The following is a 15,646-nucleotide window of genomic DNA, read 5'->3' as shown; positions in this document are numbered from 1 at the left end:
TACAATATATAATAAGGGAATGTATCTCACTATGAATTTCTTACTTTACATTTTTGATTTCAAAGCCAGGTCAGAATCAGATTTAAATGCTTATTTAAACCATAATATTGTTTTTATTGCAAATATAACAGAAATTGCTGTTTTCCTTACCATTTTAACATAGAGATGTTGTTATTTTCTCGGGTTTATATAATGTTAAACCTAATTTTACTGGACTAACAAAACTAGTACTTCACCTTGGATTTAGATGGGCATGTTTAGACCAAGCGAGTGATCGATTAATCTAGAAAATACTCGGTAAATGTATCAATGATAAAAAACAAACCTGAAGACACAAAGGGCAAGTTAAAATATAATTTACATTTGAAATGGACTATAAAATGTGAAGTTGTTTTACACAGGGCTAATTTGCATATGCTAGTTCAGTAACATAATTATAGTTGTATTATTGTGACTCCAACAGACACCACTAAAGTATAAATTAGCTTTAGCATTACTTTTCCAAACAGGTGCACACATCTGGACACAGGCCCTGCGTCCTGCTAACACACGCTCATACTTGCCAATTTAGTTTTAAATCATCTGAGGGCAGTTTTACGGTATGGGCATTTTTTAGACAAATCTTAAAACAAAATTGGTGTCCGTGCTAGCTAGCCGAACAACCGAGCCGTGTTCTCGGACCGAGGGACAAACATTTGTTAGCCCGGGCGGTTTATAAACAATGCGGGCATCATTAGTGACACCAGCAGCCTGTGTTGGCTCCAACATCCAAGCACACACACTTGGAAACAAACTAAAGTTTACACACCACGGCTCAGCAGAGGAAGTTGTGCTTTTTCTGTTTTTATAACCGCAAACACACAAGTTGGTGATGTGTTGTCAGTATGAAGAGCTGCAGCTTCCAACCGGCTGCAGCTTTCTGATGTGGGAGACACAATTTGGAGAGGGGAGAGAGGCAAAGAGAGAAAGGAGGGGGAGGCACATAAATGCATCATCTTTGAGTCTGAGACGAATTTACCTGGATTTTCCCGAGTTACGATTTCTTTCCTCGGTTTTCCAACTCCGTTAAATCTACCACGTTTCAGTACAAAGGCTATTTTTCTAAATAAAATAAAATCTTCTCGCTAAACAATCACTCCGCACATCCAAGATGGCTACCAGGAACACCTCCTCCTCCGATGCCCTGTTGGATAGGAGCACCGCCTACCTCATCTGTGATTGGTCCGCTGAAGCCGTTTCCGTACTCTTATTCGTCAACGCTCATTGTCAGTCAAAAGATAGTGTACTACTTCCTGGGTAACTCTCGCTCTGATTGGACTGTTTGGAAAGGTTAAAGGGTAACTTTGGTTTACGCCCCCATCCATTTCCCTGTCGGCCGCATAGTACGCTGGGAAATTGAGGTCATCTCCGCCTTTTCTGAGCAGCTGAATAACACATGGTGAAATATGGATTACATCGTTTTGTTCATCAACAATCTCGATTTATGCAAGGAAACAAATAAAACAAACAAACAAAAGACAAATAATGGATATGATTGATTTACAATGAATCTGTATTAGACTATATTTTTAATCTATTTGGAGATTTTATAAAGCGTTTATTAACTGTTATTGCTATAACTATAGTATTGTTATTTCTTATATCATTGAATGTATACAATGATCAACTTTATTAAGAAGGAAAACGGGTCAAACTATAACATTTCAAGGATAAATACATTGCTTTAGGTTTTTAAGGTGATGTGATAAAAAGAAAATAATATATTATTATTTTAATATTATTTATAGTCTTTAAAAAGACAATTTTATTTATTGGAAAATGGACTGACTCAAAACCAAGTTTTGTTAATTTCTACAAATAATTGCATTTTGAAAGTGGGACTGCAATATGTAGCCTTATGAATAAGAAGCCAATAAAAACACATTATGTGTTGTATTTTATTGACCTAGAATACTTTTTATGAAATTGGTATCATCTAATATTCATAATTACTATAATGTTTTTTGTCTGATCCTTTGTTTCTAAATGTCTTCAAATACTTGCTTATTTGCAGAGATTGGGATTTCCCTCTATTTATTTTTCTTAAACTTTGATTGAAATTTTTTGGAACAACATTGACCAAGAGCCATGGTTGTCTGCAAAACTCTGATATAGTGTTAAACAATGAGGAACTGTTAGAGATCAAGTGTCCAGTCTTCAGAAAATCACATGAGAAGATATTTTCAGCAGCAATACTTCAGATGTGAGAAGAATTGGGAGGGATGAAACCCTCTTTAATGGTCACACATGCAGAGCACACAGCGCACACAGTGACATTTGTTCTCTGCTTTTAACCCATCCTAGTACCAGGAGTCTAGTACTAGGAGCAGTGGGCAGCTATTGTACAGCGCCCGGAGAGCAATGGGAGTGGGGGGGGGGAAGTCCGGTGCCTTGCTCAAGGGCACCACGGCAGGGCCCAGGAGGTGAACTGGGACCTCTCCAGGTAGCAGTCCACACTCCGTATTATAGGTCTGGTCGGGGACTTGAACCGGCGACCCTACAGCTCCCAGTCCAAGCCCCTACTGTCTGACCCACTGCCGGATCGTTGAAGAGGAAATTCAACTCCAAGAAACTGGGCAACATGGCTACTTCATGCAGGTAAAGCACAGTGTGTTCTGCACCACGTCCAAGCTGTTCATCTGAACCAAGGCTACATGCGTTCAATTTAAATATTTGCTGCCTCATATTGATGATGACTTTCAGGCAGACGGGTACAAGCTGCTTTGTTATAGCTAGATCTCAACCCACAATTATTTTCAGCTCTCTAATTCACTCTTTCTCTCTCTTCGTAATGCATGTACTTAGGCTCCTGTGCACCTCTGGAGAACTGAAAGGAACACGTGTGTGAACAGTCTAAAATAAAAATGAACACACCAGGTCCTGGTTTGATGCTCGTATAGTGTCAAAGTAACTGCAGGAAAAATATAGTATTGGAAATATGGATGGACATGCAAACTAGTTTAAGCTGTAAATACTGTAAACAAAAAAACAAATGTTTAGAAGCTTATAAAAAAAATGCAACCATAAATAGTAATTCTGACTGCAATCATTAATGAACAAAAATACAGTGTGTTGAAGTTTATTTCCCCCTGTGCATTACCCCCTTCTTCCACTGGAAGGCGCTGCAGTCTGCCAGTTACTATAGAGTAGGCCTACTTTTATAAATAAGAAGCCAAACCTACCAGTCTCATTTAATTTCTCAGATCAGGAATACATATTCAAGATGTTAAGATGTTATTGACAAGAGCATATAAAGTTAAATATAAATACATTTTTGGTGTTAAATAATGAGCTTTAAGTAATGGTGGCATCATTTATTATACTCTCCTTTGAATGTTGCTCTAAAGATGCTGATACTTTAATTTAAACTCTTCATGAATTGTGTTCCGAGTGTGAAACAGAGATAAACCAGAACCATTATATATTTAAATGAATTTACTTCCACTACATTTCAAACTTTCCAAATACAAATACTACATCAACAGATCCTTCTGGCAAAATCATAAAGTATACAACGTAGGCAGGACAATTATGAAAAAAAGAAAAAAAAAACTTTTTCCAATTATACATTTTAAATGTACGTTTTTTTTACAAAGAAATAAATCAATAAATAAAAGCAAATACATGTTTTGATACAAACAAAAGATGAATGCCATCATTTAAATAAACAATCCTTTTGGTTCTGTAAATAATCTTTTACTCTGATAACTGATATATAAACAGTTTGCAGTATTTCAAATAATGCTTGGAAATGAAAAGGACATGATAATTCACACTATACTTTGTCTTCCTGTAAATGTCCACATTCACTTAATTCCTGGATTAAGGCAAACGATAAATCATTTTTAAATCAATAATATTGTACCTTGGCATCTATCTTGACATTCTCACATGTCTTGTATCTTTTTAAGGCAATGAAAAATCTAAATGTAAAGTTTAGTGTAGAACCCCCCTGCCTCCTGCAGCGTCCCCCCTCCTGTCCCTCAGTTTCTGAACCTGTAGGAGATGGGCAGCAGCTTGTGAGTCTTCTTCATGGCCTGGACCTTCACATGCGTCTGCTCGTCCATGGTCTTGTAGCACCGCCGAGCGTAATCCAAAAGCTTCTCCTTTGAAGCCTCAAACTCCCCGACCTCCGCCACCTGCAGGAACATCACAAGTGTGGCTTTATTTTGCGCACATTTTAATCAGTTCGCTTCAATCTGGCTACAGGTTTAACTCTTATTCTGCTACGGTTATTCTGGGTTGCTTTGAGACAATGTGGTCACAAGATGCTGACAAATATTTGTATTGCATTTTTACCATTATTTGATCACAGACTAAAATGCCTCAAAAGCAGACAGAAATGTAATAAAATGTATACTATGGATTACACAGCAGACATTATGTTGTTATTGTAGGTTGTTAGCATAATAAAAGGTGATGGACTTTGTTTCTAGTGAGTGCATACACATATTAACATGAACAGGAACATTTAAAAAAGGCATCAGACCTTCTCTGGAGCCACCAGCAGCAGCTCTGCGATGGGGGAGGTGGAGGCCATGGTGTTCCTGTCCACTCCGTGGACCTGGAAGGCTCTGGACATGCTCCTCACCCGCTGGTAGGTGGTAAGGATCTTGTTATAGCGAATCATAACCCCTTCTGGGTCTTTAACTGGGGGAGGAAGAATGAGAAGGGTTAGAAAATGCAAAAGTAAAACTGAAAACCATTAACCGTTTTGATGATTAATTTAGATGTACCCTTTAAACACCAAGTGTTCCTTAGATTGGAGTTTGCCAACATCAGGACAGTGCATTTGGGTATTAAAGGTCCCATGTCATGCTTTTCTGGTTATCACCCGTCCCCTTGTGTGTTATGTAGCTTTTTCTGCATGTAAACGGTCTGCAGAGTCACAAACCCTCAAAGTACACCCTGTAGCGACTAAAACTCTAACACAGAAAAGACCTGTCTGTGCTGCCCCAGAACGCCTCGTTGGAGATTTCTCATTTTCCATTGTTTTCTTCCGGGGTACAGTGACGTGCCCATACCCAAATGGACCCATTGGTGGGGGCGGTGCCAGTGTAGCCTCGCAGTGGCGAAACTGTGGCGCGCTTCCGCAGCGTCCACACGGCGGCGTGCGTTGAAGCTTGCCGGCGGGCGTGTCCGAAACTCGACCAACAACCAATCACATGAATCTCCTGCCCCGGACACACAAGCACGCGGTTTGATTGGCAAGAGCTTGTACTGGCATATGATTTGATTGGATGATGCTTCCGTCGAAGCTTCAAAAGTTGAACATTGCTCAACTTTTGAAGCGAGCAACGCGAGCAAAGCGAAGCAATGCTCCCACAATGCAGTTCGGCAAAGCGTGACGTCACCCCATTCAAAGTGAATGGGCAGATGCGTTGAAGCTTCAACGCACGCCGCCGTGTGGACGGGCCGTCACATTGTAGGTGCGCAGCGTTTGGGGGTGCGGGTGCGGGTGCTAGTGGAGCCTCGCAGATAGGGAGGCCCTACGTAGCTGTGTACGTAACAGGATGTATGATTACCAAGAAGAGCATCAGGACACACTGTTTTAGGCATATGATATGTGACAACGATTAACATGATGATTCAGCCTCTATGGAGATAGACATATGACTGTCATGTTTATTGCAGGCCTTAGCTAATCTGAACTAAGCATAGAATACTGCTTTGAACCGGTATTCTGCATCTTGTGACTGTAACACCCTCTCTTGTTTATCAGCATCTGAAGGACACTGTTCTGGGAACTAGTTGTACCAAATGCTCTGTGTGCGATGACTACTTCCATTCGTGCAAGGAGAATAAATACATGTATCCTGTTTTGAAACTCAAGCCGGTGACGAGTGATATTTTTCTAACAAATAGTATAGCACTAACCTCTCTGTCTCTCCCTCCCGTGGGTGATCCTGAAGATCCTCCTCATCCTCGGCTCTCCGTTGGCTCGCCCTCGGCCCTTCTTCTTTGAGCCCTTCTCCACCGACGAATCTTCTTCCTCCTCTTCTTCCTCAACAAACTCATCCTCCGTGTAGAATTGATCCTCATCCAGATGAAATTCCTGCTTCACTGCAGCAAAGAAAATAAAGTAATTTCATGTAAAGGGCAGAAACACTATCAATTTACAAGATCTATTTAATTGCTTGTTCATAAAATATTTGTCATTTATCAGTCCAAAACCAACTGAATTTGGTTTGATGGTACAGAGAGAAATCAGGAAATTGCCATATTCGAGTGGCTGAAGAAAGACATTTCTGCTGTTTATGCATGAAAAATGTTTGTAATGTAATTATTATAATGAATAGTTGACTTCAAAATAGTTTGGATGAGTGATTTTCTTCTAATCCATTAGTTGATTATCATCTTATGACAGTCTCTATGTGATATTTGAGAATGACAGAGAAAAAAAAGCAAGTTCCTATATTACCAACTTGATAGGGTACAGTAATGTCTCACCGGGGAAGGCAGAGGCGCGGCGGGGCCGAGGGGCCGCTCCCTGCAGACGCTTCAGGGTCATCCCAGACCGGGTGGTCATGGGGGAGGGAGGGGAGGGGGGGCTGGCAGGCTGGACCATCACCCCACGCTGGGGGTCTACAGACCAATCTGTCATTGTAGGGGAGTAGTTACTCCTTAACTCGGGAGACGGGACCGTCCAAGAGTCTGCGCTCTCAGAAGGTCCGTCCAGTTCACTCCTGTTCTAAAGCTGTAGGTATTTATAACTAGGCAGATAAATGTTTTGCATTAAAACATCTGTGTTAATAATAAATTAAGCATTTTTATAGGTTCAATTAGTCATTTGTGTATTTCATAAAAAGGTAGTTGCTCGCAAAACTAAATGACTGATTGTATTTAATTGCATTAAAATGTTACATATTTAAAAGAAAACACTTATACTTATATATATGTTCCTTAAATAGAAATTCCTTTTACTAGTCTTACATTGTAATAATCAATGTTTCAAGTGTGCAAGTACCTTTTTTATTTACTTAAATATGTTGTTATATTATATATATATATATATTTGTTTTCACGTGTATAATTGACTCATCTTAGCTATGTATTCTGAATATTTGCACACATATGTGAATTGAAATTCCTCCTTACTCATCTGTTATTTTAAAAACACACCTTGCATTATATTTAGAGAAATAAAAAATGATGTTCATCCTAACCTCATGATCACTTGTTGATGTGGATGAATTTAAAAACTGTTCCTTTTAACAAAACAACAAACTAAATACAACAATCGTTAGCTGACTCCTCACCCTCCGGACCCCGCATGTTGATGATGAATCGGTCCAGCTGACAGCGCAGGAAGTTGCGTTCCTCCTCCATATCCTCGATGCGCTTCTGCAGCCAGGTGTTCTTCTCCAGAGTGACGTACAGGTGAGCTCGCAGGTTAGAGATCAGGATGAAAGGGCTGTACTGGGAGTGAGGGAGCTCGTGCACCACAGGCCCTGCAGGAGAACAGCCATTAAACCATAGACTGTATTAAACATAAGTTCTTGTGACTGCGGTCATAAATGTATACAGCAGTAGTGTACAACAATGTCACTTATTGTACAAAAGATTTATCCTGAGCACATAAATAAAGACCAGCCGATAATAACTTTACATTTTAGGTTGATTTCTACAATTTGTTTAATTCCTGACTTATATGTAGAGTAGTGAACATGTTATGCTAAGCTGCTTTACCAAATAAGGTAAAGAAGCAAAAAAGAGGAGGAAATACATGAATATATTTGAAAAACTGAAAATAAAAAGTCAAAAAACATTGAAAGAAAAAAAGAGGTGAAAGCAATGTAATTGATGACTGTATAGGTAGGAGAGTATGTTTCATTTGTATCTCGACTTAAATTATCTCTGGGTTTTAACATGCTTGTTAAAAGAGGGTTGACTGTCTCTTTGAAAAAACTACCCCTCATTTTCTATATTAGTACTAAAACAATTACCCGATTTAAAACATCTATTGAATGCAGTGTGACAACGGGAACATGTAGAATAACTTGTACTATGAACTATCACAGTAAATTAGCTGCTTCATTATAAAACTAGGAACAAATAGAAAAGCAGTGGTCATGTGTAGTAGACGTGGCGTACCGTCCATCATCGGCTGACCCTGGTTCAGGTGATAAGCAGGGGGTCTCTCGATACTCTCCTCCAGAGGAAAAGAGACTTCATAGCTGTCCAGGTACAACCCTCCCCCTCCTGAGGATGTGGGTTGGGGCATGTAGTGCTCTGAGAAACACACACAAGACAACAGAATATTATTAGATTATTATCATGATAGATTGATCTGCTGATTCTTCTTTACAGGTTGATTTGAAGACAGTGCAGCCCACAGAGTTTTAGGGAATTAGATAAAGAACATATCCCACCACTGTCCCCCTTCTTCAAACTTATTGATTTTTTCTTGATGTAAAGTAGAACATGCACACATTTGAGTGCTGCGATCAAAGAATGGATACAAGCGGTCGAGATGGGTTTTCTCCGCAGGGTGGCTGGTGTCTCCCTTAGGGATAAGGTGAGAAGTTCGGTCATCCGGGAGGGACTCGGAGTTGAGCCGCTCCTCCTTCGCGTCGAAAGGAGCCAGTTGAGGTGGTTCGGGCACCTAGTTAGGATGCCACCTGGGCGCCTCCCTAGGGAGGTGTTCCAGGCACGTCCAGTTGGGAAGAGACCAAGGGGTAGACCTAGGACCAGGTGGAGGGATTATATCTCTTCGCTGGCCTGGGAGCGCCTTGGGATCCCCCAGTCAGAGCTGGTTGATGTCGCCAGGGAAAGGAAAGTTTGGGGCTCTCTGCTGGAACTGCTACCCCCGCGACTCGACCACGGATAAGCGGGAGAAGATGGATGGATGGATGGATGGATACATGACTCAGACAATACATGAGTATCAATAGTGTTATAGATGGTGGTAACACAAAAATAATGTATCAAGGTTATCATAAAATGTGAAATGTAAAAGACGCTAGCTATATATTAATATAGAACTTGATATATCAAGGTAAAATGATGTGCACCAGTGGTTGTACAAACTAGGAAAGAGTGCACAAAAAGCATTACAAAGTTGCAACTATAACTTTGAGTAGTTTGAAAATCGAAATACTTTGAAACCTATACTCTGAAATAAATCAACACAACAGCACATCAGTAAAATAGTCATAGCATAGAACTATAGGGTAAACGTCTGTAAAGCTAGATTAGATGCTAAATGAGCCGTTAGTAAATTATAACGTGGTCTATATTGAATTCAATAATAATAACATTTAAAGAGGCAGTTTGGTGATTTGTTTAGCACATAAATGCACCCAACATCCCATATTGTCAAAATGCATAAATAAAGACAGTCGAGTCTATAAACAGACGAGGAGTTTAGCTTATTAGTGTTAAAGTAACTTCAACGCCGTGTAGCATTTTTGGTCGTAGCACAAGGTGGGGATACGCCATTAAAAACGTTACCTGTTGGGTGCGTATCGTCTCTGTCTGTTGGAGGATTCATGACTGAAAGGCGAGCTGCTCTGGTGAGAAATAAGTGATAAACTTGGTATTATTACTTAGTCTTCAGTAAAGCTATGTGCAGTTATACTTCTGTAATACAGCCTGAAAACGACACGCAGCTGCTGCTCAACGTCCGCGAGTCCGCATCTTCAGCAGCAATTACCTGATTATAAGTGGCTCCAACAGGTGTAGCACGCTCAGGTGTGCACATGCGCACAACGCTGGTTTTTCCTCATTAAAAAAAAGCTTTAAAGTTATGTCGGAACTACTGAACACCTGCACACCATGACCACTCTGACTCCACTCAGTCAGAAGTGTTGCAGGTTGGTTGGATAGTTGAGGATCAAAGTTTTTGTCATCCTAACTTTATTGATAGGTAAAACACAAACAACACAAACTAGTTAATAGAAAAAAGAAGAAAAAAAGGGTGCCAGGATATGTACTTGGCAAAGAAAAGACCAAAGGCCTGATAGTTAAGTAACTTATATTAAAGTTATACAAAAGACATAGGAGGAACAAAAACATACTAAAACGTGCACCTCAAATTAACAAGTATATATTCAACATGTTTTTTATATTGTTTGGGTGTTTGTTGCTTTTCTTTTTTTCAGCTTTTCTAGAGAATTGTATTATTTATGTAGTATCAATTATTTGTGTGTCATTGTAGCCTATATGGGATTTTCCAAATGATTATTAACAATTAATAAAGCTAGTATTTGTATTCATTGAGTTATTTTAAATAATACAAATAAAATGGACTACGATAAAGAGTAGTTAGCCTTTTTTAGTTAGAAATGTTTGCATATATAATGTCTCCATATAAACCGTGACATGTTCTCACACAAAGACATAACACGTGTAATTAATATTACATTTAAACAATTACGAAAGGGTATTGCAGAATATAATCTTTGTACAAGTGTAATTGAAACATTAACATAACCTGTGGTTATTGTTTCAATGTTAATTGTTTATTGTTGTCTTTAAAGACGAAGGTGGGAACGGGCAGACCGGATACGTGTCACCTGAGGGGCGGGGCCCAGGTAGGTGCAGTAAACGCGGAAACAAAGAAAAACTGCACGAGAGAAACTTCGCATAAGAACCAAAAAAAGCAAGATTGTATGCAGCTGGAGAAACACCTATAACATGTGAGTCAATGTAGAAGTATTGACGGTGGGAGACGTTATTTGTTTTACATTTGTATTGCAGAATTGTAAAGACTCACCTGAGGAGGGCTGTAACACATGAACACCAATATCTTTAGTTTGTCCATCTTTGTAGGAAAATCTCCATGATAGAATCAATACATGTTGTTGTGGTGTTAAGAAAGCTTACAGACATGAAATCCTATTTCCACTGAAAGCCCTCCAAAAATGGACAGCCTCACGAGTCACATCAGTGTTTAGGTGGTGGTGGGCTATCAACATGGTGGTTAATATTGACTGAATATTAGAACAGTGGAAGAAGTAAGCTACTGATATGGTTCACTAATGTAAAATAACTATTACCACACTGTAAACATGCTCTGCTGCAAGTCCTGCATTGAACATGTTACTTATGTAATAGAGTGTAAGTATTAAAAATATAAACATGTTATATGGTATATATATAGACTGTTAGACTATTATACTACTATATATTGTATTTAGTTAGTTAGTTAGTCATTTTATCATGCATTTATGTAAAAGCATAATTTTACTATCATTGTTGGTTGTGGTAAAGATATAGTTTGAATGTGTTTTGTGTACCTGCTTTATATAATAAAAGTCCTTTCTCTCCCTCTTCCACAGTTCCACTATGGGCCTGTGTGACAGCCTCTCCCACTGTAAGCTGGCTCTGGCCTTTGCTGTGTTGATGGATTTACTGGGAGGAGCCACTCTGCTGGTGGGGGTCTTCGCTACCCTGGAGATCAATGGACATGACTTTGGAGACTTACTGGTCTATACTGGTATGCAATTATCCCTAAAATCAAAATGCAACAACAATATAAGGGAGGAATTACAAAAGCATTAAAATAGAGAAGAGAATGGAATTTAAAGTAAAAAACATTCATCCTTTGCAATGGGAGGTACAGTAAGCTCTGAATGATGTTCAGTTCACACATTTAATCTGATAGGTTTAGGATTGTTTTTATTTTTTCTAGGGTTTCAATTGTTAAATGTTAAAAAGGGATTTTCAGTATAGAAAACACAATAAAAAAACATGCAACTCATCAATGAACTAAAACAAGAATGCAATTGTGCACTGCAATATTTGTATATTTTTATTGTTCTCAAGATGTCAACATGCAGAAGTGCATTTTAATACCTATTTTTACATTTATCTTTCACTTACTCAAAGAATCCATATAATTGATTTTACCCCGAACGAAATTGTTGTTCGTCAAGTAGGAAAGTGTGCAAATATCAGATTTGATTAAATATCCATATTATACGAACCAACAATTCTGGTTTTGGTCCAATAAGTAAAGCAACACATGTAATACATCTTTGTAAAAGTGATATTTTTTTATTTGAATGATTTCCTTTTCTGGTTTCTTAACTGTCTGTGTTCTAAACTCTTGACTGATCTGACTGCAGGCGCTCTGTTCGTGGTGATGTCTCTGGCCGGGTGGGTGTTGTGGTACAGCGGGAACATCGAGGGCCTCACCTCTAAGAAGGAGGTGGGACACATCGGCAGCGCCGTGGACCGGCTCGCTCGCAACCTCAGCCGCAAGATCCGTGTGTACCGACACCACCGCTGAGCCCAAACAGGAAGTCTGGATTATTTTCAGATTGAAAGTCTGCTTCTGCCTCTTTTGTCAGTGTTAATATGAGATAGAAGCCACTGAATCAAACTCTTAATGTCCTAGTGTTACAAGCATGTCAGAAACATTTCAGTCATAGATGTGCACCGGCTGTGCTGTTACTGTTATTGATGGTGTATTATGATTTAATATCTCTTTGTTTTTTTATAGTATTTGAATATCTGTAAAGCAGTTTATCCTATTTGGTTTAAATAAACACTTTTTGATACATTATACATGGCTGTTTTTTTTAAATTACATTTTCAACAATATAAATGAGATTCTCTTTGTAATACTAATACACGTTCATGCATTTTTATGAGTTAATAAGTTAAATACCAAAAATAAATGCCGATTTGAACATAGAGTATATTGATATTTGTAGATATAGCTCTGAACATGTCATTGCACTTCTTCAAAGTTAACAGAAAGACATAAAGCGCAAAACACTGTATTTTAGATTAAATATCACTACATTCACGGTATACATTATCTTAACATTTTTATATAGCATAGATACATGCAGTATGTGTATAACTAATGTTATATTTTAAACATTTGTAAATGTATGCATAAACATATTATGCATATAATGTTATATATTTCATTCAGGAATATTGGTTGACTAGCTTTTCTTTGGATCTGTTTTGCAAAAATGGCGAGGTAACAACATGCATTAGAGCAACATTTAGAACACATTTTAAAAAACTAAATTAAGATGGAAAAATTCAGTGCATATAAAGTGCAGTATTTTCCAAACATAATATAAGAAAAATAGCATATTACTCAGTTTGATCTCTTCATACAACATACCCTATTTGTCCCCTCTCTGGGATCAATCAATATTAATAGACTTTAAGTCAGACTAATTAGTAGATCTATAACCTCCACTGACGTCTACTGGTGACCAACAGGAATTACAACAACATCTGCAAACCATTTTCTATTTGTGCAATAAGAGATAAGGCAGTGGCGTAACTATCGACGGTGCAGCCGTATATTTTTAATGGCATTGACCGGTTCACGCAGTCTTCAAAATAACCAAGCAACCTAAATTAATTAGTAATTTGTCTGTCCAATGACGAGCGAACCGTTTAATCAACCTGTACTGTACTGTAGCTAGCAGCAGCAAGTTCAGCAGCATTATAAAAATGTAATAGCTTGCATTTATAATGTACAGCAAACCAAAACAATATTTGCACCGGGGCCAATCACAACCTTGTTACGCCACTGAGATAAGGGCAGATATAATATATGTAAGAAAATGTGACTATGTGTGTATGTTCTATCTCAGCTTTCTCTTTACAATGGATTTGGATTAGTCAAATAAATACATGTTGAATTAACTCTTCCTGCTTACACCCGATTACATTAAAAGAGTCAGGAGGACAGGAGTGCAGCAGATTTGATTCCCGACCGGAAGGAAGTTTCCCTGGGCAGGTCTCAGATAATCTGATTCACCTGAAGACCCCGGTGTGTCCTGGTCTGAATCACAGCATTTTATCCTGTTAAACAAACACGGGACCAAAAAGGGAATTCCACAAATCAATACCACTAGTTTATTCAAAGGGGATGCAACATCTAGATTTGGATTAATTCAAGATTTTGATTAGTTGTGGATAATAATCAAAATGTAGACAAAGAACTATATAGCAACTATTAGCCATATAGAACGGCCAATAAGCTAGGTAATTAAACAGCTAACTAACCATTCGTAAATATTTTAAGGGGAGCCACACATAAAATAATGATTACTTACATTATGTTAAAATAGGAAAATTATAACTTGATCTTATCAAACATTAGGTGTTAATTTACGTACATTTTCAACACAGAAATCTGAACATTCCAGGTTCATTTTTTTAAATTTGATTTAGTTTCAGATTAGTGATGAGTCAAATGTTTTTGCAGAGGGGGCTTCGAATCCAGAATTCAGAACATATTATAAACAGTTATAAAAAACATAGATCACCGTGACACATCCTCAGTTCATTACTAACATTAAAACACAATTAAATATGATTTTTATTACAAGTTTTCTGAAATATTATGTTTAATATGCAAATGAGCTATCATATACAGTAATGCTTTCTTTTGGTAAAATAATCAAAAATCTACTGACGCAGATTGACAAAGATGGTTAAATAAACAGCTAAAACATTTTTTTTCAACTTTTCTGAAAAAAGGCATCTAATAATTTCCTAAAATTTACCAGTGCATGAAAAACTGACATGTTTTTTTTTTTACTGTTGTTTGGACCTTAAATGTATTATATGAAAACTAACTTTGACAATCAAGATACAATTAAAATAAAATACAAACTTCGCATTTATGAACAGAGATTAAATGGTGTAATGTTAGCCCCTGGCAGAGACCACTACAAATATTGAACAGAATAGTGTCAGATTTTAAGTCCTTGGACTTTTATAATATCTACATTTGTCAGTAAATTGGCATCTGCACATAAACATATCTAACAATCGTCTGAGCTTTAAGACAGAGACGAATTATGACAAATAAATGAAATTTGATATTAGTTTACACCAATTTCAGTGTGTTTCCTCCCAGTTCACCTCTGTTTATTCCTTCAAATCAATCTAACCAACCTTAGATTCAGTTGGACTTGTTTTTCGTTGGTGTGAAAGCTCACCAGAGTTTACCTGAGTTGCCCTCATTTGTTAAATCCCCCACCATATGGTACAATGAGATTACATCTGGACTAAAGTGACCTGTTTGTTGTAAACCCAAGACTGCTCTCAGATCGGTCTTTCACGTTATTTATAAGATGGACATAAAGACCTTGTTATCGTTTCTCTATGACCCCCTCCCACACATCGCCCTGAATGATCTCATATGAACCCTTCAGACAGTCTTTATAAGGTAATAGGATTTTGACCACGGTGAGAATGTCCTCACAGGCCTTTCTTTCAATATTGACAGGTGAGGTCAGGACGTTTACCTCAGAGATGTCAAGTTTCAAATTCAAAATGTCATGTATGACTTCTAGTTACATGTATGGTGATTTTTAGAAGGTTTAAAACGGAAGACTGAGCTCAACAGGACACTTAAAATGTTCACTGACAAGCCAACCAGTTGTGAAAGTATTTAGATATAAATACTTCAAATGTTCCTCTCAAGTTCTCATGCAGCAAGACGGCCCATTTCAGAAAATATATATATACACATATTAATTCATCACTATTATGTTGCAGCTGGTTAATATGGAGTTAATGTTAATATATGGAGTTGACTTATATTTTGTATTACAATTCTGAATATGTAAATAAACTAGCAACAAATATTTTCATTGCAGTGTTTTTTGGAAGTATA

At 37.9% G+C, this 15,646-nt stretch overlaps 3 protein-coding genes across 13 annotated transcripts in view; 1 reads left to right on the top strand and 2 right to left on the bottom strand.

Moving 5' to 3' along the window:
- Positions 1–1,236, bottom strand: part of cnot3b (CCR4-NOT transcription complex, subunit 3b) — a 33,869-nt gene extending 32,633 nt beyond the window's left edge. For 8 of the 10 annotated variants that reach the window (XM_034199698.1, XM_034199701.1, XM_034199702.1 and 5 more), the window contains exon 1: positions 1,019–1,236. The gene's annotated coding sequence lies outside the window, so the exon portion shown is untranslated. Of the gene's footprint in view, positions 1–808; positions 955–1,018 lie in introns of those variants that run through there. The other 2 variants (XM_034199700.1, XM_034199704.1) reach the window with 2 other exon arrangements.
- Positions 1,237–3,716: 2,480 nt separating this feature from the next.
- Positions 3,717–9,624, bottom strand: ccdc106b (coiled-coil domain containing 106b). 2 transcript variants are annotated; one of them, XM_034199745.1, is made up of 7 exons: positions 9,493–9,624; positions 8,134–8,271; positions 7,299–7,490; positions 6,490–6,636; positions 5,917–6,102; positions 4,529–4,689; positions 3,717–4,178 (listed from the first exon to the last, which is right to left on the bottom strand). In XM_034199745.1, exons 1-7 carry the CDS (start codon positions 9,530–9,532, stop codon positions 4,023–4,025), a joined length of 1,020 nt encoding a protein of 339 aa, XP_034055636.1. In that variant the 5' UTR covers positions 9,533–9,624; the 3' UTR covers positions 3,717–4,022. The 2 variants fall into 2 exon arrangements, with proteins under 2 accessions (XP_034055636.1, XP_034055637.1); XM_034199746.1 differs by having other exon boundaries at positions 6,490–6,624.
- Positions 9,625–10,540: 916 nt separating this feature from the next.
- On the top strand, positions 10,541–12,550 carry tmem238a (transmembrane protein 238a). The gene is made up of 3 exons (XM_034199742.1): positions 10,541–10,679; positions 11,322–11,479; positions 12,111–12,550. Exons 2-3 carry the CDS (start codon positions 11,329–11,331, stop codon positions 12,272–12,274), a joined length of 315 nt encoding a protein of 104 aa, XP_034055633.1. The 5' UTR covers positions 10,541–10,679; positions 11,322–11,328; the 3' UTR covers positions 12,275–12,550.
- The last annotated feature ends 3,096 nt before the right edge of the window (positions 12,551–15,646 follow it).

The sequence above is a fragment of the Gymnodraco acuticeps genome, unplaced genomic scaffold (genome assembly GCF_902827175.1).
Source record: "Gymnodraco acuticeps unplaced genomic scaffold, fGymAcu1.1, whole genome shotgun sequence".
NCBI classification, from domain to species: domain Eukaryota; kingdom Metazoa; phylum Chordata; class Actinopteri; order Perciformes; family Bathydraconidae; genus Gymnodraco; species Gymnodraco acuticeps.
This window is presented reverse-complemented; position numbering and strand designations above follow the sequence as displayed.

Coding starts and splice junctions, on each gene's coding strand:
- ccdc106b (XM_034199745.1), bottom strand. CDS start 9,532: ATGAATCCTCCAACAGACAGAGACGATACGCACCCAACAG. Junction 8,272..9,492: donor AGACGATACGCACCCAACAG/GTAACGTTTTTA, acceptor TGTGTTTCTCAG/AGCACTACATGCCCCAACCC. Junction 6,637..7,298: donor CAACATGCGGGGTCCGGAGG/GTGAGGAGTCAG, acceptor CTACAATGACAG/ATTGGTCTGTAGACCCCCAG.
- tmem238a (XM_034199742.1), top strand. CDS start 11,329: ATGGGCCTGTGTGACAGCCTCTCCCACTGTAAGCTGGCTCTGGCCTTT. Junction 11,480..12,110: donor AGACTTACTGGTCTATACTG/GTATGCAATTAT, acceptor ATCTGACTGCAG/GCGCTCTGTTCGTGGTGATG.